The 25217-nt window shown below is 40.2% G+C and overlaps 1 protein-coding gene across 4 annotated transcripts in view; it reads left to right on the top strand.

Moving 5' to 3' along the window:
- The first annotated feature begins 3029 nt into the window (after positions 1-3029).
- The window catches only part of cdc14ab (cell division cycle 14Ab), a 74681-nt gene continuing 52493 nt past the window's right edge, over positions 3030-25217 (top strand). For all 4 annotated transcript variants that reach the window (XM_036586210.1, XM_036586211.1, XM_036586209.1 and 1 more), the window contains exons 1-5: positions 3030-3612; positions 4852-4942; positions 5265-5340; positions 12741-12833; positions 24111-24190. In XM_036586210.1, the coding sequence (XP_036442103.1) occupies positions 3516-3612; positions 4852-4942; positions 5265-5340; positions 12741-12833; positions 24111-24190 (437 nt within the window). In that variant the 5' untranslated portion in view covers positions 3030-3515. The remainder of the gene's footprint in view (positions 3613-4851; positions 4943-5264; positions 5341-12740; positions 12834-24110; positions 24191-25217) is intronic.

Here is a 25217-nt window from a genome sequence, read left to right as displayed (position 1 = left end):
GAAAGGTTGTTTAAAGGGACACTCCAGCCAAAATTAAAAATTTTCCTGCTGACTACATATGTTGTAAACATGCCTGCTCGCCTACAGTAGTGCTGCAGTAGTTTCTAGACTGAGAGTTCCTGGTTTAAAGTCTAGGAAACCCCCTTCCTGTGATGTATCTTGAAGGGAAAAGTAATGTTTGAAAAACTTCAGGGAGTTTTGGGGGCTGCAGCCATGCTGTCCCTTTTCAGATATGATTTGACAACACTATAGCATCTGACATTTTCTATGACAAAACTCAACTGTTTGACTATATTTAGGATTGGTTGAATTTTTGTCTGAACCAAAGATGATCACAAGTACGCTGAGAGTCTTTCTGAAGAAAACTGACAAACCTGACAATAATACCAGTGATAAATCATTTTGAATGTGATTATCTGTAAGCTTTTATACAAACTTCCTCCGTGTAGCTTATGAGCACATTATCGCACAGCTTTCTGCAGTCAGTCTCTTACTCCTGCATTAACAAATCAAGGCAATAATAAGGATCTTACTGCGAATATTAGCCCCTTAATTAGTCAAGACCCACCGGTAGGCCCAAAGTTTTATTACATACTTCTATAACCTAAGAATAGCTCTGTCCCTGTAGTTACTGAATAATACGCCTTAGAATGTAATAAGCCTGATATTTGAAGGGGTTAAAGGGAATCACATTTTCAAATGTTTCAAAATTTTCATGTAAATGAGTCATTAAGATGGAAACAAAGTCATTCAGAGTGGTTTGACGTGAAATGCTCTGGTGTAGAGAAACAGAGTCGGAATTCTCTGCAGTGGCGATGATAGGAACCAGACATCCAAAGTGTTTAATGCCCCTATAATCGACATCACAGGACGTTATTACATGAAATGGTTATAAATACACTTATGCATTGTTTTATGGTAGTTTTGAGACAAGCTTTTGACCTAAAAGGCAGTTTTTTGACAGAGAGGTAAATGCAGGGCAAAATAGTACTCAAAGTAAACATTTTTATTTTTTTTTTATTTCACACTATGATTATCATCATTACGTATAATTGTTTTGGGCAGTAACTTAAATGGCTATATCTACAGTGTAGACATGACAAACCCTGGTTCCTATCACCACCACTGTAAAGAATCCTGAGTCAGTAAGTTTCTCTACAATGGACCATTTCACACCAAACCACTCTGAATGACTTTGTTTACATCTCAGCGATTGTATTGTAACTTTTGAAAAATCAGTGGAATTGTGGTTTCAAAGCCTGACCATCTGACCTATATCTAACCTCTTGCGTGAGCTTGTTGATGCTGAGGGATCCGTCCCGTGCACGGTTCATTCACTCTCACCACTTGTTTTTTTGTGGGTGACCTGGATAAACACAATGCCACCTGGCACAAGAGGATGGATATGTGATCTTCGTGTATTCTTGCGTTTGGGTCTCAGGAGCAACAGAGAATGGAGGGAGACAAATATGGAAAAACGTAACCCTGGCTCAGATACACCGATCAGCCATAACTTTAAAACCTTTGTTTCTACACTCATTTTATCAGCTCCACTTACTATATAGGTGCACTTTGTAGTTCTACAATTACAGACTGTAGTCCATCTGTTTCTCTATTTTGTTAGCCCCCTTTTACCCTGTTCTTCAGTGGTCAGGACCCCCACAGGACCACCACAGAGCAGGTACTATTTGGGTGGTGGCTCATTCTCAGCACAGCAGTAACACTGACGTGGTGGTGGTGTGTTAGTGTGTGTTGTGCTGGTCTGAGTGGATCAGACACAGCAGTGCTGCTGGAGTTTTTAAACACTGTGTCCACTCACTGTCCACTCTATTAGACTCTCCTACCTCGTCAGTCCACCTTGTAGATGTAAAGTCAGAGACGATAGCTCATCTGCTGCTGCACAGTTTGTGTTGGTCATCCTCTAGTCCTTCATCAGTGGTCACAGGACGCTGCCCACAGGACGCTGCTGGCTGAATATTTTTGGTTGGTGGACTATTCTCAGTCCAGCAGTGACACTGAGGTGTTTAAAAACTCCAGCAGCACTGCTGTGTCTGATCCACTCAGACCAGCGCAACGTACACTAACATAACACCACCGTGTCAGTGTTGAGAATGATTTACCACCCAAATAATACCTGCTCTGTGGTGGTCCTGTGGGGGGTCCTGACCATTGAAGAACAGGGTAAAGAGGGTTAACAAAGTAAACAGAGAAACAGATGGACTACAGTCTGTAATTGTAGAACTACAAAGTGCACCTATAAGGTAAGTGGAGCTGATAAAATGGACAATGAGTGTAGATACAAGGATGTAGGTTTATTATGGCTGATCGGTTCGTGCAGTTATAAACACTTAAAGGGGAAGGCCACAAATTTTTCAATTTTTCTGAATAATTAAATGGTTGAGATGTAATCAAACCCATTCAGAAGTCCATGTCACAGATAACTACATTTTTTTTTTTATTGTGCTATGTAAACACTGCTAATGTTTCAGAACATAGCAGTTTTTTCCCCAGTTCATTTATGGAATCTAAGCTGAGTTACATATAATAGTCTTAAAGTACACAATTAGTTTAGTTTTAAAAAATGAAGACAAGTTGGAAATGAATGGAAATGTAGAAATGAATTACGACTATTTTTGGTACACATGAATGTTAAAGGGAACTGAATAATGCAGAAATTTTGAAAAATCAGTGGACTTCCCCTTTAAAAGTGAAACACGGGGCGAGGGGTGCGGGGTAATAATAACATACACATATAATGTATCATATTGGGCCCTTCACACAGGTAAATCTCACTCCTGGGGCACCACCGTAGGAGGTGAGTGGGCATGTTGTTTTTGGCTGGAGCGCCGCTTTAAATTATACACTACTGCATGACTTTATTACAGGTTTATGTTTTTCTGCGCTCTGATTGGTCAGTTTGAGCCCGAACGCGAGTAGCGGTCTTCTGCGCTCTGATTGGCCCCCCTAGTACCACGTGACATCCCTTTAAGCTGTTTCTCCAGGCGCTCGTTCACTTACACACATTCGGCCTCAGCATGGCAGAGCGGAGGGCGGTTCAGCGTAGACGGTGTTGAGGATGAGAGAGCGGGGTGCGAGGACTTTATCTTTCCGTAGTTGAAAGCTGAGGACGGAATATCGCGCTGAGGGAGTTTATTCGGACCTGTTCGACACTTTGTTTCCTGCTTCATGCTGCTTTTCTCGGACGGAGCGCGTTTTGTTTTTGTTTTTGCAGACTGTGCGCCTGTGGGCTGCTTCTCCATTCATTACCGTCGCTGCTGGGCACTTTTAGCATGTTAGCAGCGGTTTTTTTGCAGCTTTAAGAAAATTTGGGGCGACAAAAAGTGCTTAAGTTGTCGCTGTTTGTGGTTTCTCGGGCTTAGAATGATGAAATTGAGCTGCGCTGGCAACTAACTTAACTTAGTTGGCTGGAGAAGAAGGCTGCGCAGAGAACGCGAACGGACGAGACAGCTTCCTCTCTCGACAACTTGTAGCTGTTTGTTTTGTTTGCTTCCCCCATGACTCTGGACAACCTAAAACACTCCGCTATTCTCTCGACTTTGTTTAAAATGGCAGATGACAATGACCTGATAGGAGCCTCCGAGTTTATAAAAGGTAAGTTTGTGAGGCGAAGTTTTGTTGGACTGTGATTCGTTGCTGTGCTAAGTTTGAGTCTTCAGTTTCGTTAGCGTTGCAGTGCGGTAGTAACTGATCCCACTCAAACAAACCAGAGCTTTCGAGCTGAGTAACTTTTTGGGGGTGTAACGATACACCCATGTTCAGCTTCGATACGACATTTAATTCTGCGGTGCAGATTCGATTTTCGATATTTTTGGGTTAAAATAAAATGGAAAAAATTGACCTGCTTTTTATTCGCCAGCTTTTTAAAAATATGTAAGTATTTCTACTTTTCCATTCCACCTTAAATGGTGCAAGTGTTACATCCTGGCACGTACACTGTTTAAGGTGGAGCAGAAAATTCAAATTTGCAGCCAATTTCAGTCTCATTCTAATTGTACTGCACAGACTGTTAAAAAATACAAATACATTTAATTTGAGAATTAAAGATTATAAAGTACCATATGTCCTTGTGCAAAATAAAAATATTTAAAAAGTGCAAATGAGCCATAAACAACACAAAAATAAGTTTTCTCAGACAGTGCTTTTATTGAATGACAGAAAATAAGACACTCAGGAACAGCTGAGGGTGTTATTGCCAATACTGTCTTAAATTGTAACTCACTTTTTTTCAGATTCTGTGTTGAGATTGTTACACCCTGAATTATAATCTGTTTTATTAGCATTCCATTTGAAATAGATCATCTAGCATAGCAGTGACATAGTAGTCATTATGTTTAGTAATACAAACAGGTTCTGTAGCTAACACTGTACTGGTTGTGTGGAACATTGAAAGGCTGTAAAAGGGATGGGCGATATGGCAAAAATACACTATTGCGATACTTTATGACTTTCGCAATACACAGCCTGTTATAATAGTTCATGAATACAGTGCTTTTTATTAAACATTCCACTAAATCCAATTAAACAGGAATAATTGTGCTCTGAAATGAAAAAGTCTCTAACCTGTTGGTAAGATGGATAGACAAAGCACTTTTTGTAAGTCGCTCTGGATAAGAGCGTCTGCTAAATGCTGTAAATGTAAATGCTCTTTGACAGTTTCCGTGACATACTCAGAAAAGCGTATTGTGACAGAACTTAACATTATGAATGTCGTCACAGTAACGTTGGTGTAGCAAATGCATGTAATCTCAGCCTCCTTACCGCAGACTTTCAAGCTTCCTCTTGATTTAAACGCGTTTTCTCTTATACTCACTTGTGTTTATGTTTCCCCAGATCGACTCTACTTTGCCACGTTAAGAAGCAAACCGAAGAGCACAGCGAACACGCACTATTTCTGCACGGATGATGAGTTTGTGTATGAAAAGTAAGTGTGGCCTCCCCCACCCAGCCTCCTCCAGCAACACTGAAACACTTACGCAACTGTATACTGGGGCTTTTTCCCATCGAGTCAGAATTAGCAAACAGTGATGTTTTCCCCCATTCTTCCTCGTTTACATAATGCAATTGGCAATCAGTTTATACTGTTTCGTGCTGTGAGAGAAGAGCCTATAAATAGACTGAAGTTTCAGACATGTAATTAAAGTGTTTCAGTCTCTGATTAAGGCTCAGTTTCCAAATAACTGCCTTCTTTCATATTAAGAGTAGTCTGAAATTAAGTTTTGCATGTGTGTTTGTTTGTTTTTAAGCTTTTATGCAGACTTTGGGCCCCTGAACCTTGCTATGCTGTATCGATACTGCTGTAAACTCAACAAGAAGCTGAAGGTGAGCGATACTCGCGTTTGTCTTTTTTTGCTTTGTCACAAAATATGTACAGTATGCAGCTACAGTAACACGTGGATTTTCCACTCCTCCTCACTGTCTGCGTTTGTAATGTCATTGGCATTCAAATGCATTACATGCTGACATTTTACTTCAGCGCTGTGTGGGTCGCAGGGTAGCTTCCAATGCAAACAAGCTGCGATCTGTTATTCAAACGAGCACCAAAGAAGGTCCTCTTTCAGGGCCTCAATCAAGTTCGAGTCTGCGGAGGCAGCCAGAGTTTGCTGCATTACAAGAATTCATAACTGTAAAACAGTGTGTTCTTCTTTAAAATGAATTCCTCCTCTGTAAACGATGTGCTGGTGAAATTCTTCAGCATGGTAGCCTTTGCCAACACGGTGTAAGCCTTTCTGTTTTTAGCCTCTGACTCACCTGTCTTAGAGCTACGCAGGCACTTTGGTCTGGACACAGACACAGACACTGTCCTCCGGGATCCCAGGACACACTTCGCTGAGAGCCTCCTCGTTACTCAGCACTTTGTGTAGCCTCAGCTCAACAGTAATCACAATTTGAGCGTTTTGCACAAAAAGCAGCAAGTCGAGAAAGCCTGGCTGACTCTTGACCTTGAGCCTGCTTCAGCCTATGATTCCACACATGCCCACCATGAAGCCCCGTAGATAGTTGATGTGCTTTCTGTTAAGAAAAGCTCAAATGTTCTTTCCCTGCACTTTTTGGCAGGACTTCAGTCCACCTCTCAGTCTGTAGCCTGTACACCAGAAAAAATAATAGCCTTATGAATGCATAGCTGCTTGTTTAGAATCAGAATTGGATCTATTTCACTAACAATATTGCACATGCAAGGAATCTGATTTGGTGAGTATGACATACAATAGCCTTCAAAAGATTGGAGTCACTTGCTGTGCTTATTTATTTGTTGTTATTATTTTAAGTAGAGTAATAACTTACACAACATGGTCTGACATGTTATAAACTGTTTATAAACAATACTTTTAGATGTTTTATTCAATATTTTTTAAAGGATTAATGGAATAAAATAATAAATAAATTTGTTTATATTCATTTTTACAGTATGTTATATTTTTATTTATTATGTTAGAATGTATTTCTTCATGCTGTACAGATCTCTAAAATCTTGTATGGCTTTCATTCCTCATTCTGGACACAGCTTTAATTTATAGGTTCCTAGTGCCCTGCTCATTACTAGAAAACCTTTTAGAATTGCTTTAGCCACTTTTATTTGTTATTGAAAGCATTGATTCCAAGATAACTAAACACATCACACAAATAGATAGATAGATAGATTCAACTTTGTCATTGCTCAGTACAAGTACAAGGCAACGAAATGCAGTTAGCATCTACCACAAGTGCACATAGTAGCAATAGTGCAAAACGGACAGTGCAAATGTGCAATAACAGGCATAAATACACAAGGGTATTACCATATATTATATTTACAGAAGACATCAGATGACACACACTTTTTATTTACAACACAAATATAATGGCTACTTTGGCGTTGCACTCCCTGATTCCCATAAAGAAATTCTGAGTCAGTGAGGTTCTCCACGGTGAACCATTTCACATCAAACCATTCTGAATTGCTCATTGAATTCATTATTATTTTAACTTGTGGAATTCCCTTTTAAAAAGCCAAGCTATATAAAGAGCCATGAAGAGATGGTGTGAATATGTACACATGTGCAAGACATGTGATCCAGTTAGCGCAGCTGCTGAACATTTCAAAGAGTTCAGTTGTACAGTTGCAGTGTGCAACAGGTTCGCTACAGTATTTCCTCTCCTTAGTCAGCTGCTTCATTCTGTAGAGTGCCATTCATCCGGTGTAGCTGCATCCAGTGGTGTCTGGCTCATGACCGGGGTTTACTTGTCTCCAAGGATTTGCCACAGAAGGATTAGACGAGTGCCTGAGTGCTACTTTGGGCGCATTAGTCAGTGTGGGGGAGGGTCAGCGGCTAGGTCAAGCGTTCCGGAAAAAGGAGGGATATGAGGTAAGAGAGCCTCTGGAGCAGATGTGATGGATGCTGTTAGGGAAGAGCTTCATCTTGTTCAGATCACTTCAGATCACTCACCACCTTTATGTACTGGGCCCATCACTGAATATCCGTTACCAAGGGCACAGTTATGGTTTCAGAAGTAAGAAGGGGGCGCAATGAAGTTAGAGCTGACCTACTGAAGTGCTGACCCAGGATAACCATGGGAATAGCTTGGTGTCGCTTATGGATCTATATGTCAGGGTGGGTTTTTAACCATTTATACATAGGCCTGTTCAAATAATTGAGCTGACTGCAGTATTTTTTTTATTGTTAGCTTTCACAATCATACGTTTCCATCACAACAAAGAAAATGTGAATTGTCTGCGTTTTCAACTGTGGGATTGAGGCAAATAAAGAAATAAAATAAAAGGAAAAAACATTTATTAAGCTATGACATAGGTCTTACAAAAACAACTAAAGTTCACACCGGTGCTATAACATGTTTAGAGAGCAGCAGTGAGTAAAGTTTGTTTATTTGGGCTCGAGCTTCAGTTCGGAATTACTGTTTACCGACAAAGAGAAATCACCCAGTTTGGCCACTTTAGGCACATGGTGTAAAGAGTAGTTCCATCAATTTGTCGAAGTTTTGTGCAAAATAAAATGTAGTTGTTTAGTTAGATGTAAACAAAGTTATTCAGAATGGTTTGATGTGAAATGCTCCGTTCTTAGAGTCAGAACTGTTTGCAGTGACAGTGCTGGGAACCAGGCATCCAGCTCATTTAATGCCTCTAAAAGCTCCCCCATAGGACATTGTTTCACATTTTAGACATGATTATGAATACGCTGACTTTGTTTTATGGTCATTTTGCAATAAGCTTTTTGGCATACTAAACTCAGAAGATGTGTACGCCCACTAGTGATTTTGGGTAGTAAATAAAAAAAAAAGCTCTATTCTCTGCCTTATAAACATTACAACCCTGGGTTCGTATCACCACGACTGTAAAAAGATTAGAGGCTCCACAGTGAACCATTTCACATCAAACCGCTCTGTATATGTTCTGAAGAAATTTTGAAAAGTTGGTGAAATATACAAAGTATACAAATTGTTGATTACAGCTATTTCTAAGTCAACTGTCAACTGAAATTCCATGATTGTGACAGGCCTCTTCATATTATGATTCTATTTCTGTACACTTGCTTATGACAGCTGGTCAGTAAGACTGCATGTGTTCTATTTAGCAATTTCCCCATCATTTAACCGCACATTGTCCATTACTCACTGTTTCTTTCTCAGAATATCTGTGTGCTTGAATGGTGAGGTTATTTACAGTCCCCTATTGCTCTTCACAGTTTCGTGTCAGTGTCAGTTCATTATCAAGCCCATGATGGGTGGAACCGGATGTTTCAAGGCAGAAACATCTCCAAGCAGTGCAGTGCTCTGGGCCTCCAGGACTTAAAGGGGGTTTCCACAGATGCTTTTTTTTTTTTTTTAAAACATGTAATTCAGTTGTTGAGATGTAAACAGTTATTCAGAGTAATATGTTGTGAAATGGTTTAATGTAGAGAAACCTAATTAGATTTCTTTACAGTGGTGGTTATAGGAACCATGGGTCTACAATGCAAATGTAGCCATTTTATTTGCTGTTCAAAACTATCAGTGAACCTGTGTTCTGAACTTTTGCATGTAATGCTGGTAAATCTGAAAAAAAACATTTTCTTTGGATGCTTATTGCCATTTTTAAACACACTGCACATAACTCTCTGACATTAATAGATTTTAAAATAAATATTTTAGGCCGCAAGCTTCCCAGAACTATTAATCAATGCCTCAGGCACATTTCATAACCATTTTATGTAAAAACTTTGTGAAGTCGCTTTAGGAGGCATTAAACTCTGGTTCCTCTCACCAACACTGTGAGCAGTTCTGATTTTCTCATGGCATTTCTCATCCCAATGACTAGATCTTACCTAAATCATGTAGCATTTTTGAAAAATCTGGAATTTTTCTTTAAATCTACTTACTGATCTCATATGGGAGTGCAAATGTTGTGGGGTTATGGGTTCTTCAGTGTTTTGTCTTTTGACTGTAGGAATAAATGTACATGGGGAAGTCCTAGATTGGCACTTTTACTATAAAGCACTGAATTACTGTTACTTTCAGTGAACATCATGTTTGTCTTTGTAAATCTGCTTAATCTGTGTGTCATTACACCTTTTACTTTTTATCTTTTCAAAGTTCAACGCTGAGCGAAAAGTGAGCTATTTGGGCTCTCATAATTGGTTAAACCTTCTAACCTCAGTTTCCAATTACCCTAATTTTAGCGAAGGTCATTGAGGAGGACAGAACCCAAAGCTCAGGGGAGCTCCAAGTCCACCGTGTCTATGAAATGACTGAGTCAGTTTCTTCATCGTCGCTTGTGGCCCTCTACCAAACCCTTAATTGAGGGGTTGAAATAATCCCTGTTCTGTCTCTGTGTGTTCTGTTCTGTGTTTCTGAAGCTGGCCAGGTGTAGTTACCTCATGTGTTCATGTTTCGGATTGTTAAAGGTAAAGTCCTTCAGCAGAAGCATGAAGCTCTGTGTTTCCCTTCTTTCTTTTTCTGTTTAATTCTTAAATGCTCTCACACTGCACCCGCCCTCCCAACCGCGTCTGTGTGCCCCCGCCTTGTGTTTCTACCATTTACTCTGTGTCTCCATGGGGACGACATTCTTCCTGAACCCTCGCTGGTATGGGCCTGCATGTGAAAAAAAACAAAACAAAAGACAAGGAGGGAAGTGGAAGAGAGGAAAGGAGTGTGTTTCTATTGTCAGGAGAACATATAATTGATGAAATTACAGTGCTTTAAAGTTGCATGTGTGGCAGGTTATGCTGAGCCAGTTTTCCCCCCTTGCTGAGTGGAGCTTTTGCAGTCTCAAAGCAAGTGTTTTTACGCACCGGCTAATAAACGCTGCTAAACTTGATATTTTTGTTTAGCTCCCATCTGTTTTCATTGGTTTGACTCATTTACTTATTTGATTCTACTCTGATGGTCCATTTTTTTCTCTTCACTAGCACCTGCACCCCTGTGCATGCTTACAGCCCCGATTTGCTGTGACATACTGGGTTTTTATCTGGTTTTCTGTTAAGAAATAACAGATGCTGGTATTCTGTATTGACTCATTGCAGTGGAAATGCTGCCAGTGAAAGTTTTCCTCTCATCACAAAGTGCTGTCATTATTAAAAATGACTTTCTTAATGAATTGACAAAGATTACCTTGCAATTTGCATGATAATGAATATTAAATGATTGATTGTACATCATTATTGCTATTAGTTATAGATTTGTCTTTGTATTTTTCTGCCAAATATTTATCCGTTAACTCATCCCGTTTTCGAGATATCAGTTTACTTCCAACTCTGGAATGTTCAGTCTCATGGGAATTGGTAGGCAATGATTATTTGTGGGCAGAAGTTTGTGCATCCTGCTTTTATAGCTCTACCAACCTTGTGGGATACAATGGCAACTACCTTGCAATGACCTGGGATGCCACCTTGCAACCCCCGAACAACCACCTAGGATACCATTGCCACCATCTAGAAACATCTTAACAACTGCCAGAGTTAACAACCACCCAGCAACACCCTAGGAACCACCAGAGATACCATAGCAACAGCCTAGCAACCACATGGAGCATTCTTTTTAGACACCAGAGATACCATAGCAACATAGCAACATACTACTTTTTTCAGTACACTTTTCTAGTTCTCCCCTGGTGTCTCTAAGACAGGGCCTGATTAGCCTAATTATTTGTATTTTCTTCCTGCATTGTAGTAAAGTATTTTAGAAGCTTTTGTTATTGTTCAGGCAGTTCCAACTGTGGCATTAAAAAAAAACCTGATTAATCTTTAAAGTAATTGGTTATAGTGACAGCCCTAGACTTCAAGTGAGAGCCCCAGAAGTTACGCTGATGGGCTATGTATTAGTCCATATGTGAAAAGGAGGGCACCTGGAGATTTCCAGCGATATGTCCTCTCTTTGCTCCTAAGTTAAAGGTAAAAAAACTGCAAAAATGTTTTTGCGCCATTGTTATAGTTCAAATCTGTAAAAATACTTTTTTTAATTAAATCTGTGAGCTAGGAGATCTACCACACTACACAGTTTAGTTCCCTAATCAAACATACTGATCCAGCTAATCAGGCTTTTCAGGAGTCGAGCGCTGTGCTTGAAGCAAAGTATAAGAGCACTAACAGTTGAAGTAAGACTAATAATCTCATTTTAAGTGCTTTCACAGGGTTGTGTTTCAGGATAGAGTAGCCTTTGAGCTGTGCATGTGTTTGTTATAACTGGTTCTGTAGCAGAGTGGTTAAGTCACTTACTCAGGGTTCAAAACCTCTTAACGGCATATTCCTACCAATCTAATCACGTCACGCTGTGCATGTGTAATGTAATTTGATATGTCTTCGCAGCCATTACGATGCGTCTGTTGTGAAAAGTCATAACACAATAGCGATAAAAATGTGATTAATCGTGCAGCCCTATTCCACATTGTGTGCGCCTGCTGTCTGGGTTGTTTTTACATTGCCTGTTGTGTTGCATTGTGGAATTCTAAGAATGCACTGGATATTCTCCTCTGTTTTTGGAAACCAGAACAGGCTACCAGTAGATTAAATATTTGTTCTAACTACCCTTGAACTAGTGAATGTGTTTTTTTTTCCTCCTCTTCCTGAGTGGTCTAGTTTTTACGCCAACGCTGTGGATATTTGTCTGCCACATGTGCTGCAGTGTAGGAGCAGATGCTGCAAGGCCGTTTTGGTTCAAATCCAGTGCAGATTAAACAGAAGCGTTCGTCTCGGCTTGTTGGCTCCTTGCATGATCAGACTTACCTCTGACACTAAAATGCAAAGCTGTCTCTCACACACACCTGCAGCCCACCTGCTGCTCCCCTCCCTGTCGCGCCTCAAGGCTTGGGGTTGCAGCGGCAGCTGGGACAGATGCTGGAGCATCTGTCTGTATGTCCCTCATGTTCGCCGCGAGCCGTCCAGATGCACGCTCTGCTCAGTTAGCTACTGAACACATGAGCTCAGCAGGAAAAGAAAAGCATTGGGTTACCTCTGGGCGTTGTAGAGTCGTTTGTGGATTTAGTAGCAGAGATGAATGACAGTTGAATATTGTCAGGTATCGAATACTCACTTCACCTAACATGTCGTAATAAGTCCTAATAAACGGTTGTGTTTGCAGTGAAATCTACATTTACATTAACCACTGTGAATAATCAGCACAACCTTTTTTTTGTACATATGATGCTTTTTTGCATTTTTTGCTCTGAAATATTTGTCACAGCATGATGTTTGCTGTTGTCGTATTGTTTATAATATGTATAACCTTTCTTATTCCATTGTGTTGCCCTCTAGTCTTTCACACTGACCAGAAAGAGGATTGTGCACTACACCAGCTTTGACCAGCGCAAGAGGGCTAACGCTGCTGTCTTAATCGGTGCCTATGCTGTGAGTATCCACTTTCTCTCCACATAATCGATCTTTACTCTTGCGCCCCCCCCCCACGTCTCTTTATGATGTCATCCCTAGTGCTTTTGCACTGCTGCACAAACAGTGCATGCGCTTACACTTTTACATGCATGCAGTCATATGCAAAAGTTTGGATGCCAATTTTTTGTGTTAATTATGTGAAAATAATCAACACAAAAAACAAGAACACACTTCTGCACATTTTAATACATGACTACTTTATATTTGCTGACTTTAATATTGGGGAGAAAATAGAACAGTGTGGCCTGTTTTTTCTATTATGTTCAACTCAGCAAACAAATAGAAATTGTGCACTGACATTTGCATCTTTAAATTCTGTGCTGACCTATTTTCATTTTTAAAATCAACAAAATGACAAGGGGTGGTCAAACTTTGTATTAACTGGATCTAAACACAACAGATAATTGGGTTCAATGTGATAATCATTCAAGTAACTAATTTTCACTTCACTTAGTTGTTACTGACAGTAAGGACAGTGGAATCGTGCTGTTTTGTGTGGCCCCAGACGCAGCCGGACAGGTGGCTATGTTTACAGCATATTAATATCGACACACATGCAGTGCACGGCTGTGCCACGCTTTTGTGTGCTCTTTGACATATATATATATATATGACATGATTTGAGTTTCCAAGTGAAAATAAGTTCTCACAGAGAGCAAATTTGGGGCAAAGAAACACATTTCAAAGCACATTTCATAATTCATATTATCATAAAACTTGATGAAATGTGGCATACCTTTTGCACAAGTCATATATATATTTTTTTTTATTTATGTTTATTTAATTCTGTAAATAAACAATAAATGTGCATAGAAATGTGCAGAAGACTGGACTTTAGCCTGCTGCAAGTTACTTACCTGCTTCCAAATAGTGAAGAATTACATACATCACAGAGAGAGGTTAAAACAAGATAGTTGTGGGGGGCTGAATTCTGTGACTTATACTCACACCTTTGTGATCGAAAACCATTTATGATGAAAAAAGTTACTTTTATGGCACAGTCTTCAGGGTGAATCTTGAAAAAAAATCTGAATGCTGTAAAAATACACAGATGTTACAAAAGATGTTGCTATGGTAATACAGGATGACTAAAAGCATATTGAACCAATTTAACTACATAAAATGTCCATGTCACATTATACCCTGCTTTAGATTGCACCCTACTCTCCCCTGTATAAATATATTAGATATATTTTATTTATACATTCACGTACTCAATATATGTAAAACTGGACGTGCTTATGACCTCATGTCCTGTCCTTGAACAAAAACCAGTCAGTGTGAGTGCGTATGTGTGAGACACTGTCTCAGCTGTGATCCCATTTCCACCCACCACCCTGATCAACCAGACAGAGAGAACAGGCTGCTGACGGACTGATAGTCCACCACATTGTGCGCTCACATTAACGCAGACTTTCTCTCTCTCTGTCCGGATGCCAGTGTGTCCTGTTGCTCGGCGTCCATTCATCCACCACTCCTCCACCATTAAGCCCCCCCGCCTGCCGAGTACCAGTCACACACAAGCAGCTGTGAATGGTATCACTTCAGCAGAGCTGCTGCCTCTTAACCAGCGGCACTAAAAAACTCCACTGTTTGAGTCGGTGGCTGTGAGAGGGAGGAGCTTGGCTTCAGCTGCTTAGCCGAGCGCTGTTGTGGTAACACGTTCATATGATAATAGAATGATAATATGGGTCATCGTTTCGCAGGCTACTAATCTGCTTTGTCAACGATTGACATATGAACTCTAAAAGGTAGCTGCCTTTTAATCTGTTGCAGTGTCACCAGATGTAAGCTTCAGGTTTTGTTAATATATTTACATGAAAGGAATAGTTTTGTGAAAATAATGTGTACAGTTTCCTCTCCCCTACCTCAAATGTAGTTGATCAGACAGAACCGGTTAGTTAACAAGTGGTGGAATATCAAGTTATGAAGTACTCTCACGAGGACTTGCTTATGTGGTTTCTGACAATGTATTACATCCTGTTATCTATAAACATGGTCAAAAGTAGACATATAGTTCAGGTTAAAAATGGTCGCCACTGTTGTTTTTAGCTGTGCAATGCATATATACACAAATCAAAATGTCTGCATGATTTAATTGTCAGTTCATTCATAGTGTTTTGATGGGAAAAAATGTATTGTGGAGAAATTTACAGACACAAATTTCAATACAAGGGTGTTGATAGTAACCAGGGTTTTTAATATAATGAAAATAATAAAATAGTACTAAACCTGAAAAAATGAGTTTTTTTTTTTGGGAACCATTTTGCCTCACAAAGCCATGTATGCCATGAGTGTGTGTTTTAAAATACATTTAAGAGGCTTTAAGCCAGTTGTGGGGAACTCTCCTCTTCAAGCATACCTGATTGATTTCAATAGTTAATGACCGGGTTTAGTTGGTGTGCTAGAGCAGTGAAATCATCAGACTGTGCTGGACTGAAGCCCTCAGTTTCCCACCCCTCCTTTAAACTCCTCAGACCTTTGGTTCCCATCACTACCACTGTGAATGCTTCTGACTTGGCATGTTTCTCTAGAAACCTCTACAGCGTGTCACATCAAACCACTCTGAATGACTGTTTACATCTTAATTATACAGAAATTTTGAAAAATTGGTGGCATTCCCCTTCAATATAAAAAGTGATTGCAAACTTTTGAACAGTAATGTACCAGCTAGCATTGATCAAACTTCATGCTTCATGTCTGCATGAAGTTAAGTTGTTATATAGAGCTTTGTAAAATGTCATCTGTAAACAACTCAACCCAGTTCGAGGTGTGATGTGGTGATTTCTGCCATGCAGTCTGGGCAGCGTTAATTGTTATGGTGTAATCTTCTGTTAAAGATTAGCCCCAGTGCAGAACTAACGAAGCAAACCTCCAACTCTAAACAACTCTTGGCTGAATAACTGTATAAGGGGGTTACCTTCTCCTTTTACCCCCTTAAAGCATAATTCTTGTTTTCAGTTGTGCATTGTTGGACAGCTGGTTTCATTCTTGGCTGATCGAGTACATTCGGATTAAGTGGGGGACTTATGCAAATTCAAAGTCAGTGAAGGAGCAACTATTTTTTTTAAAAGTATGATCACTGTGAAGATAAAGGGTAAGAGAAGAGTGAGGCAGTTTAGTCATCATAAATATGCATGACTGTTAAATGGGACAGGGGAAGGAAGTTGGATAGGAGATACTTCTCCAGTGTTCCTCAAAGAGACTATTGTCCAGAACTTCGAAGTAAAGGCAACATTGACCATTTCACAGTACAGGGAAGTGATCCGAGCTGGTATTTGTGAAGTCTCTCAGCTTTGTAGTGCTGATCTCTAAGATCTTTTACTCAGATCCCTGTGGATGTGTGACAAGTCCTAGATCTGCAACCCTAATCTGCGGTGCAGACGCTGGAGTTTGTCGAGGTTTTTCGCCTCCGTCTGCATAGTCTGTGGCTTTGAGCCCTGTGGCAAGTAGGGCTGTCACAGTTACTCAGTTAAACTTGATTTATTAAATTAAAAAAAGATAAATGTACATTAATTTACTATTTTGCCTGAAACTACTTTATATATTTTGCACTGTCAAATATTTAAACCAATTTGCTCAAAATTGACCCTAAAGAATGATTTTTTTAACCTAAATAGCAGTGAATTTTGTTGTACAGCTATATAAGTCAGTGAAATTAGCTTCATCAGAGTGTATTTATTACTTCCATGTACAGTAGCATTATTTTCATCATGTGAATGCAGTTCCCATTAACATAATCATGTAATTTCAATAGACTGAAAGCAGCTTCCAGTTCTCAGTGGCTGCATATTCCAATACAACTGTATATGTCATATATCGTATACACAGTCAGTGGTTCTACTCCTGCAATTGTAGTCTCTCTCTCTCATACAGATCTTACAGATCTTGGAGTCAAGAAAAACTGGAGCTTTCCACTTTGCTCTAGCTTTTGTTAGTTTGCTGATCATTGATTTATTGAACATTTAATTATCCTGAATTCTGTCATAGCAAAATACAGCGTGTTGCAGCTAGGCTTCAGCCTGGAGTGCTATAAATGATTTGAAGGAGGAAAAACTAGGAAAATGTGTTTTTAAAAAAACGATTGCATTATCAAGTGTTAACTTTAACAGCCCTTATATATGTGATTGATTAAGTCCTTTGAAAGGCTTCCTCAATAGAATAGAATCTTCTAAAGGGCTATGCATGGTTTGTTGTAGTTCAGTAACTCTATTTTTTTTATTAGACTCTTTTTTTTAAAACTCATATTACTTGCTTAATTGTCAAAATATGTCTCCATTCAAATGATTATTTCTGAAAAAAAGCTTTAGCTGTTTACAAAGTTTGATGTTGGCTATAGAAACGTCAGTATGATTTTGGTGAATGTCAAAGATGAACGTTAACAACTATTTTCATTCAACTTAAGTGAATAAATTGTTTGTTGATACAAACAATGAAATGTTGCGAGTACCTACATTGGAAATGTTGAAAATTTGATTTTGACAGCCCTGCTAGCATTCAGCCAGACTCTGATGGTTCACTGGCTCTGCAGTGAAGAGTTTTCTGGATTATATTCTAGATTTGCGCATAATCTAGCACTCTGAAGAGTGCTCAGGTGGAACGGCTTCGTGATGAATTTGTGTTTATTCATTTGAACTTGAATCCCACATCCTGTTAGCACTTAGTTCTTCTACAGCTGTGGGTCGAGTGCGCTGAAGGCTGTATTTAAATGTGTGAGTTTCTACAGCATTTCCACTGTGTGTAGGAGTGCAGAAGGCACTATGTGGTGTGTTTATATATAGATTGAGGAGGTTAAGAAATGCAGCCTGCTGGTCCTCTCACTGCCCATGACCCTTTGGTCTGTTTCAGCTCTTTCTCTGGAGCATATCTTGGTGTTCCTACGCCAGCCGCTTGACTCTCTGTTCAGCCGCAGTGGGCTTTTAGTCTGCTTCAACACAGTAATGTCTTTCTTTGGCTGGAATGTGACCTCTGTGGCTTTAGAGATGTATCATCTTTAGCTGGACAGTCAGGCTGGGGTAACCCGTGCGCTTGTTGGGGTCATTGAGGTCCACTGTGACGTCTTTTCTTGGTACATTGACCGAGTACGTTGAATGAGTGACTGGTTGCTTCCATGACGTGCAAAGAAAGAAGTCAGGCTGTTCTGCCTCATCACATCTGTTATCTGTTTATTTTGCTAAACAAACAAGCAAACAAAAACAAACAAAATGACTGTGTCTTCCAAGCAAAGAGCAGCGGCTAAACATACTTCGGGAGATTAACACATTTGCTGAGACCTAAGGAGATTTGACAGGAAAACTGGAGGAAATGGCTAGCACTTTGAGATTTTTAAATTAAAAGTGTATTATAAATAAAAATTCGTTGTTGTCGTTGTCCTCAATTGACCCGGCTCTTTCAGGATGACCGTTTTCCCATCAGCAGGGCACGAGGGGTCACTGAACAGTTTGATAAGCTTGAAAGTGATGTAAATCATGTGGTGTGGGCCTCAGTCGCCAGATCTCAGCTCAGTGGAACACCTGTAGCAAATTTTGGTCCCACGTCTTGACTCCACCATCATCATAACACCAACTGAAGGAATTTCTTTTAGAGGAATGATGTTCAATCCCTGCAGTACAGTTCCATAGATTGTGTCCCAGGGGAGTCCACTGAAGCTGTTCTGATGGCTCGTGGTGGTCCAACACATTAAGGCACTTTGTTGTTCTTTCACTTTAATTCATCACCCTTCTGTTCAAACATATTACAGAATGTTTATATACTGAAAGCTGGGTTGGAACTGTTAAAGTAAATAACCTCGAAGTTCTAGGTTTATTATTCACTTATGAACTACTGTGAATTATTCAGTAACTTCTGTAAAACTGTGTAAGTGTAGTTATGAACATGAACAAAAGAAGTCTAAAGAGGTTTAAAGGTCTTATTTTGTCAGAAGTCTCAAAACACACTTTCCCCTCACTTTTTGCGAGAGTTAAAAGTAATATGTAAACATGTTAAAATTTTAAAGGTAGTGTTCACTCCACAGCTCATTCAGTCTATACATGGAAACTAAGCAGCAAAAATGACCTGTTTGGGGTTAATTTTTTCTGTGATGTCACGGGAACCAACTCCATTACATATATAAGTCTCTTCTGCTCATAGCCTATGGCAGCTTAGCTCCAGCCATTCACTTTGAAGCTCTGTGTTTCAGCTCTGAGTGCTTTTTGAATGAGGTACAATGCAGGGCAGCCTATTAGAGCAGAAGTCAATTACATGTATCACTCTTAAAGGCACAGTGGGGGGAAAAACATCCTGTTTTAATTATAAGGAATAAAGGGAGGTGTGGAAATCATGGAAAAATGAAGTATGACTGCTTTTGGTGCAGAAGTGGAGCTCCAGGAACAAAATAAAAAGGCCTTTTAGGAAGTTATGGAACAAAAACTGTACCACTTTACAAAAAGGCTGTGTTTGTGAAGACTTTCTGAATGGTTTAAAATTAGTTTATTAATTGATATTAGTTATGTAATAAATGTTACTCATTACGTTTACATTGATCTCTACTGTTAAACTAAGGTCTTGATGTTACTAAAAGGGGAATTCAGCCAATTATTTAAATTTTTTATATAATTAAATGGTTACGATGGTGGCGGTGACAGGAGGCCTCAGTTTTGCCTAAGGCTTTGGTCTATAACATTATAAAAAAAAAATAAAATGTTCATGGTGGAAGGCTACATACAGGGTGTTATAAGGCAAAATTGTTCCCAAAGAAAACTTATTCAGCATTACCACTGGTTTACCATTATCAGCATTGCATATAAAACTCAGAGGACGTGTTTTGAATAGTAAATAAAATGGCTATATTTGCATAGTAGATGTTGCGACTCCCTGGTGCCTATCACCACCACTGTCACAAAATAAAGAATATAAAGCAAATAAAGAGTCGGTAAGTTTCTGTATGGGTCATTTCACATCAAACCACTCTTACTGACTTTGTTTACATCTCAGAAACTGAATTTCTTTGTCTTTTCAGTCAGTCAGTATTAAACCTGTTCATTGAACATGTTCGTCAGATCTAACAGGTCACTGTTGTTATAGCTGCTTATTGATGATTCAGGTATTTATGACCTAATTAATAAAAAGTATTAACCTTATTTATAAACTACCACAAAAACCCCCCACAAAAAATCCAATCTTGTATTTGGAAAGCTCACATTCCCAGAATTCCCTTGCAGAATACAGTGTCACCACTCTCCATGTCGTGAGCAGAGTGGGTCGGCGCTCGAATGGAGGAGGACTGTATGTTCAGTGTTTAAACTAATTATCTGTCTCATAGTGGCTCTTCTAAGTAGAGACTATTTCCTCAAAGTCAGTCTCTCGGGGATATGCACACCCTGCCAGTCAGGCTCAATTTAGCATGAACCATGATCCTGGGCTTAAATTAACTCCCTTTGCAAACGAAAAAATACCTGCAACCTACAAAAAACCCCGACTGCAGAGCCCTCTTTGTGCTGAACGTCTGCTGATTAAGTCCTCTCTTCAAGCTGAGTCTTCGGTTGGATCTTATTCTCTCTTAGACTGTAAACTCATCTGTCCATTGGTTGCTGTTGTGCCTGGTTCAGCTGGTGTCCCATGTTGCTGATAAGTGCATGTCTAGTGAAGCACATGCAGGAAAGCCAGGTGCAGCATCAGTCTGTCAGTGATGAATTGATATGGTCTTGAGTGGAACCATAATGGTCATTACCTAAGCGTGTGCATGTATGTGTGTGCATTCTCTTCCTCTGGCTCCATGTTCATCCTCTAAGAGGGTTTTTATTGATCTGGTCATGTGTGGCCTGGGTTCCTCTGCCAACTGCAGATGTTCTTTGCCCTTTAATACATTTGCCCTGGTTTTCCATGTGAGGCAGATTAAAGGAGTTGGTGGAACAGCTGGACACAGGGATTCTGCATTTCCAGTGGGTCACATGGTGGACACACAAACACTAGTTTCTATGCTGTGTCAGGACACGAGGACATGCAATTTTTACATTAGTACCTGCAATGCTGTGCAAAAGTCAGAGACCCCCCTTTATTTATTTAGTTTCCAGTCTAAACAGCCATTTAGTGCAAGATAATCATTTTTCGGGAGATGTTTCTAAGGAGATAAGATATAAGATAATCTACTTGCATAAGGAAAAGTGGAAAAAAACAGAAGCTCTTAAAACTGGAGAAACTGAGACTCCCAACAACCATGCAAGACCTGGTGCATCGAAAAACTGTCCCCTTCAAATAAACAGCGCTTACAGCTTTCATCTTTGAGAGAGAGGAGAAAATCAAGCTGCTTCTGATCTGAAAACATCCACAGGTGTTTCTGTCCATCCTTCCACTGTGAGAAGACGACTCAGGGCTGTAGGTCTGAAAGGATGTGTAGCTGTTCAAGAAGCTCTTACTGAGAAAAGAAAATAGATGAAAAAGAACATTTGCAGATCAAAGAAGCTGCAGCTGTTCTCTGATCTATAGACTGACCACCCCAGAGTCCAGACCTCAACATTACTGCATGGTCCAGGATTACTTGGACCATAAGAAAGAAAATGCAACCAACTTCTAAGACTGAACTTTGGAGGTGTGGAAACGTATTGCTTCTGTATATTGTTATATAGACAGTTTTCTGGGGCTTTAAAAAAATGAACCTAAATCAAAGTTAGGACTGTTCTTTGGTCTTGCAGGTTAGCGGTTTTCCCCTGTTGTTTCTGCACATTCATGCCATTTTTGTCCTGAAGTTATATGAAAACGAACACATGAACACACACACGTACACATGGTGTTCCATTCTTATGGCTGCAGCGCTTAATCTGCACGTCTGCAGGCGGATCTTGTTGTCTGGCTGCTCCATATTTTATGAGCTCGTGCAGGAATAACAAAGCTGGAGGCCTCCTGCTGAGCACAGCCACAGACGTGTGTTCAGTGTTTTGGTCCCTGGGCCTTCCATCAGCTGCATTACCATACTCCCATGATTCTCTGGGCATAATACTGCATGTTACTGCTTATTGCTGTTGTAATGCACCACATGCTGTTGGGTTGGAAACTTCTGGCCTTCTTTTCATGATGCCATTACTGCATTTTGCTAACAACCTGCTGAACTGTTGACTCGGGATGGCGATTGATGGGGAGCTGATGAGTTGAATCAATTACAGTTTGAACAAAACTGCAATGCAGAACCTCTAACATGAGAACCCAAAAGAGCATTTCTGGACTTTAGGAGATGCTCTAGAGGTTCAAATCTAGACCTTTGATCCAGTTTCTGTTTCTGGTTTTTGTCATCACTGGTAGTTTATTGAACTGCTGTTGTAACTGATTCGCCGTCTTGAGTAAGACCACCAAATGATTACAAAATCCAGGACCAGAAACTTGATTAAAAGTCTGGATTTGAAGACTAGTGCTAGATAAATACTTTTATTTTAGGCATTGGTAATATGGCAAAAATGCAGTATATTGCTGATGTGGCATTGCCATGTTAAAACATATGAAGATGTGTTCAAGTATTGCAATACTGCATTGACAATATGGCAGAAATGCAGTTGCAGTGCTTGAAAACATCTTCATGATGTGTAATACGTATCACAATATTTATCTTTTCTGAGTTTGTTTCAAAAAAGTTGAAACAGAGAAAATGAACAAGCAAAACTTAGCTAAAAGCTAAAAAAACACTTAAAACTATACTGTAAGTACTATTTTATTTAGCATAATAAGAAACAGGATGCAAAATGACACCAAAAGTGGTTGTTTTTCTCTCTTTCTGTCATCTTCTAGATGTAATTTATCACAATAACGATAACATTGTCATATCACCAACCTCTATTATCTGTTGTACTCAGCACTTCCTGTAGGCTCAGCTAAATCGTACAGCTTAGTTGTAGTTATTTGCTGGTGTGCATTTTGTCTGTTCCAGCTTGAGCTTTGCAAACCTCCAAAAAATGAAAAACAAAATATTATGAAACATTAGGGATGCAATAATTCACCAAATCCATTTTTTGGAACGATACGATATGGTAGTAATTAATGGCTTATTCCTTATGTTAATGTTTCCATTTTCATTCAACATTATAAAAGTATTTTATGAGCTGATATTGTGAGGAAAGTGCTTTGAGGTGACAAATATTTTCCAAGGAGGGATGGTCTGTCCTCATTGTGGGCTTGTTTGTCTAATTTTTATGATATTTCATGCAGTATAATCTGTATTAAACTGAGTTCTTTGTTTGCTCCACTTGAATGTGTTGTTTGATGCCTGTTTGTTTTGTATTGAGAGGCTTATAATGAACAATACAGTAAGATATATAATATTGTCCCTCTCTTATGAAACAGATCTTATTTATATAAAAAAATGTTATCTGATTATAAAGCCTTACTTAGTTGTTGTATGTTTCATAGCTGTACTGGAATCTTCTGGAGTCTTCGTGATACCAGCATTAGCCTACTGAGCTGTCGATGAGCTGAAATCTCATTAGAATGATCTCGTTCTCTCTCTCTCTCTCTCTCTCTCTCTCTCTCTGTCGTGTTCTCTCGATCTCTCTGTCTGAGAGAGGTGTTAGTGCAGAGATGAGTCGCCGACTCCCGCAGCGTGTTTGTGAGAGAGTGACCTTTTCCGTCCGTCGGCCACACTGTACCGTGACAAGTCGTCCCAGCTTGAGAAAGCCTCTTTATGCTGATCCACCGAGTGTCATCTCTGTGCCACATTCTGCCTCCGTCACCTTCTCCCCAGAAGGGGGGAGGGGGCGTAATTAGTGCAGGGATGAGAGAGCGATGAGGGTGCTCATCATCCTCAGAGGAGGTGAAGTTTACCTCAGGTTTATCGGTCAGTGTAAGGAAATCACGAGACAGAGCAACTGACTCATGATCATTCATCTACAGTTTATGACCGAAACAGCAGCATTTGATTCAGGTCTGTGCTGTGATTTTGGGGGCGGTGGAGTTCGGGACTCGCATCCCACCTTCATGTCTCTCGTGGCCTTTGTCGTTGCCCCGTCCCTGCTGGCTGACATCCTCCCCCCGCCGTAACTCGCGTCCCTTGGTGGTGTTAAGGATTCGGGCCCAGCCTTCTCGCCAGCTCTCGCGGCTGTCATCGGGGCCCGGGGGACCTCTTTTTCTTTTTCTGTCCTTTTTTTTTTTCTCTCTCTCTTTCCTTATTTTCATCTTTTCCTTCCTTGCTTCCGTCCTCCCTACTTCACTCATCTCCTTTCATCCTTCCTTCCTTCCTTCCTTCCTAATTACATTTCATCTTTTTGTTTCTTCCAGGTGATCTACCTGAAGAAGACGCCGGAGGAGGCCTACAGAGCTCTGATCTCCGGCTCCAACGCTTCATACCTGCCCTTCAGGTGAGCAATCAGCACCCAGGTCACGCAGCATGTGGCCCTGCTATTAACTCCACAATGAAGGAGAGGTTTTTATCTTTCGGCCGGTTTGAATAGGTGCGTGTTCGTGCGTATGTGCGCATGTTATTGTGCTCTGTGTTTAGAGGCTGTGTTCTCTTGCCCCATTTGTGAGTCACCTGAGCCTCAGGGTGATGTTCTCAGACATCAAATGCCCCGTAATTACCCCCTCACGCCACCGGGCGAAAAAAGACTCTGGGTCAGGCACATGAACACCTTTTTTCTTTTGTGTGTGTTTCTGGGTTTGTCTATGACCTGCTTTCTGCTTGATGTCAGAAATTGTCCCACACCAACCACTACTGTCAGAAAGCCAAAAAAAAACTATCCTGTCCAGATTGCCGCTGGTGCTTCCCTGCCAGCGTCCTGATCGTTACTTCTCTCCTGGCACGCCATGTTCTAATCTGCTTTGACGTGGCATAATATATCTGGCCCTGTTGCTGCCTCAGATTTTAATAGGATTGAGCTACGTTTTCCACAGAAAATAAATGAAGAAGGACAACATGTTCTGTATGAATGTTCAGTTTTGCCAACAGTTGACAATTTTCTGTAGTGTGCTTAATTCTGTCATGTTTGACCAGAGACAAAAGCACAGACAATCGACTTGGCTGTGTGGCATGATGCCAGAGATTGCCACAGGGCTAGATTATCTCACTGCTGCCAACTGCCAATCTCTGCCTTTTAATTTGGGATTATAGTACAGCCGGGTCAGGGGCTGATGTAATCCGGCCTGTGTAGAGTTGGACTTTATCCCAAATAGACACGCCACCTAGAACAGTAAAATCCAGAGGCTGTTTGCCCTCAAGTAAAGGTGAGCACACTGCTAGTGTGAGTGCTGCCCTTGATCGTGTGGATTAGTACAGATAGTGTAGACAGTACATGTTTTCAAGCTCGATAAAAAAGCCCAGTCATTTGAGTGTGGGGACATGCATAACATAAGCCTTGACCTCCCCCACCCACCCACTTCACTCTGATT

The sequence above is a fragment of the Colossoma macropomum genome, unplaced genomic scaffold (assembly GCF_904425465.1).
Source record: "Colossoma macropomum unplaced genomic scaffold, Colossoma_macropomum, whole genome shotgun sequence".
In the NCBI taxonomy this organism is placed as follows: domain Eukaryota; kingdom Metazoa; phylum Chordata; class Actinopteri; order Characiformes; family Serrasalmidae; genus Colossoma; species Colossoma macropomum.
Note: the sequence above shows the minus strand (reverse complement) of the source record. Positions and strands in the feature narration are given on the sequence as shown.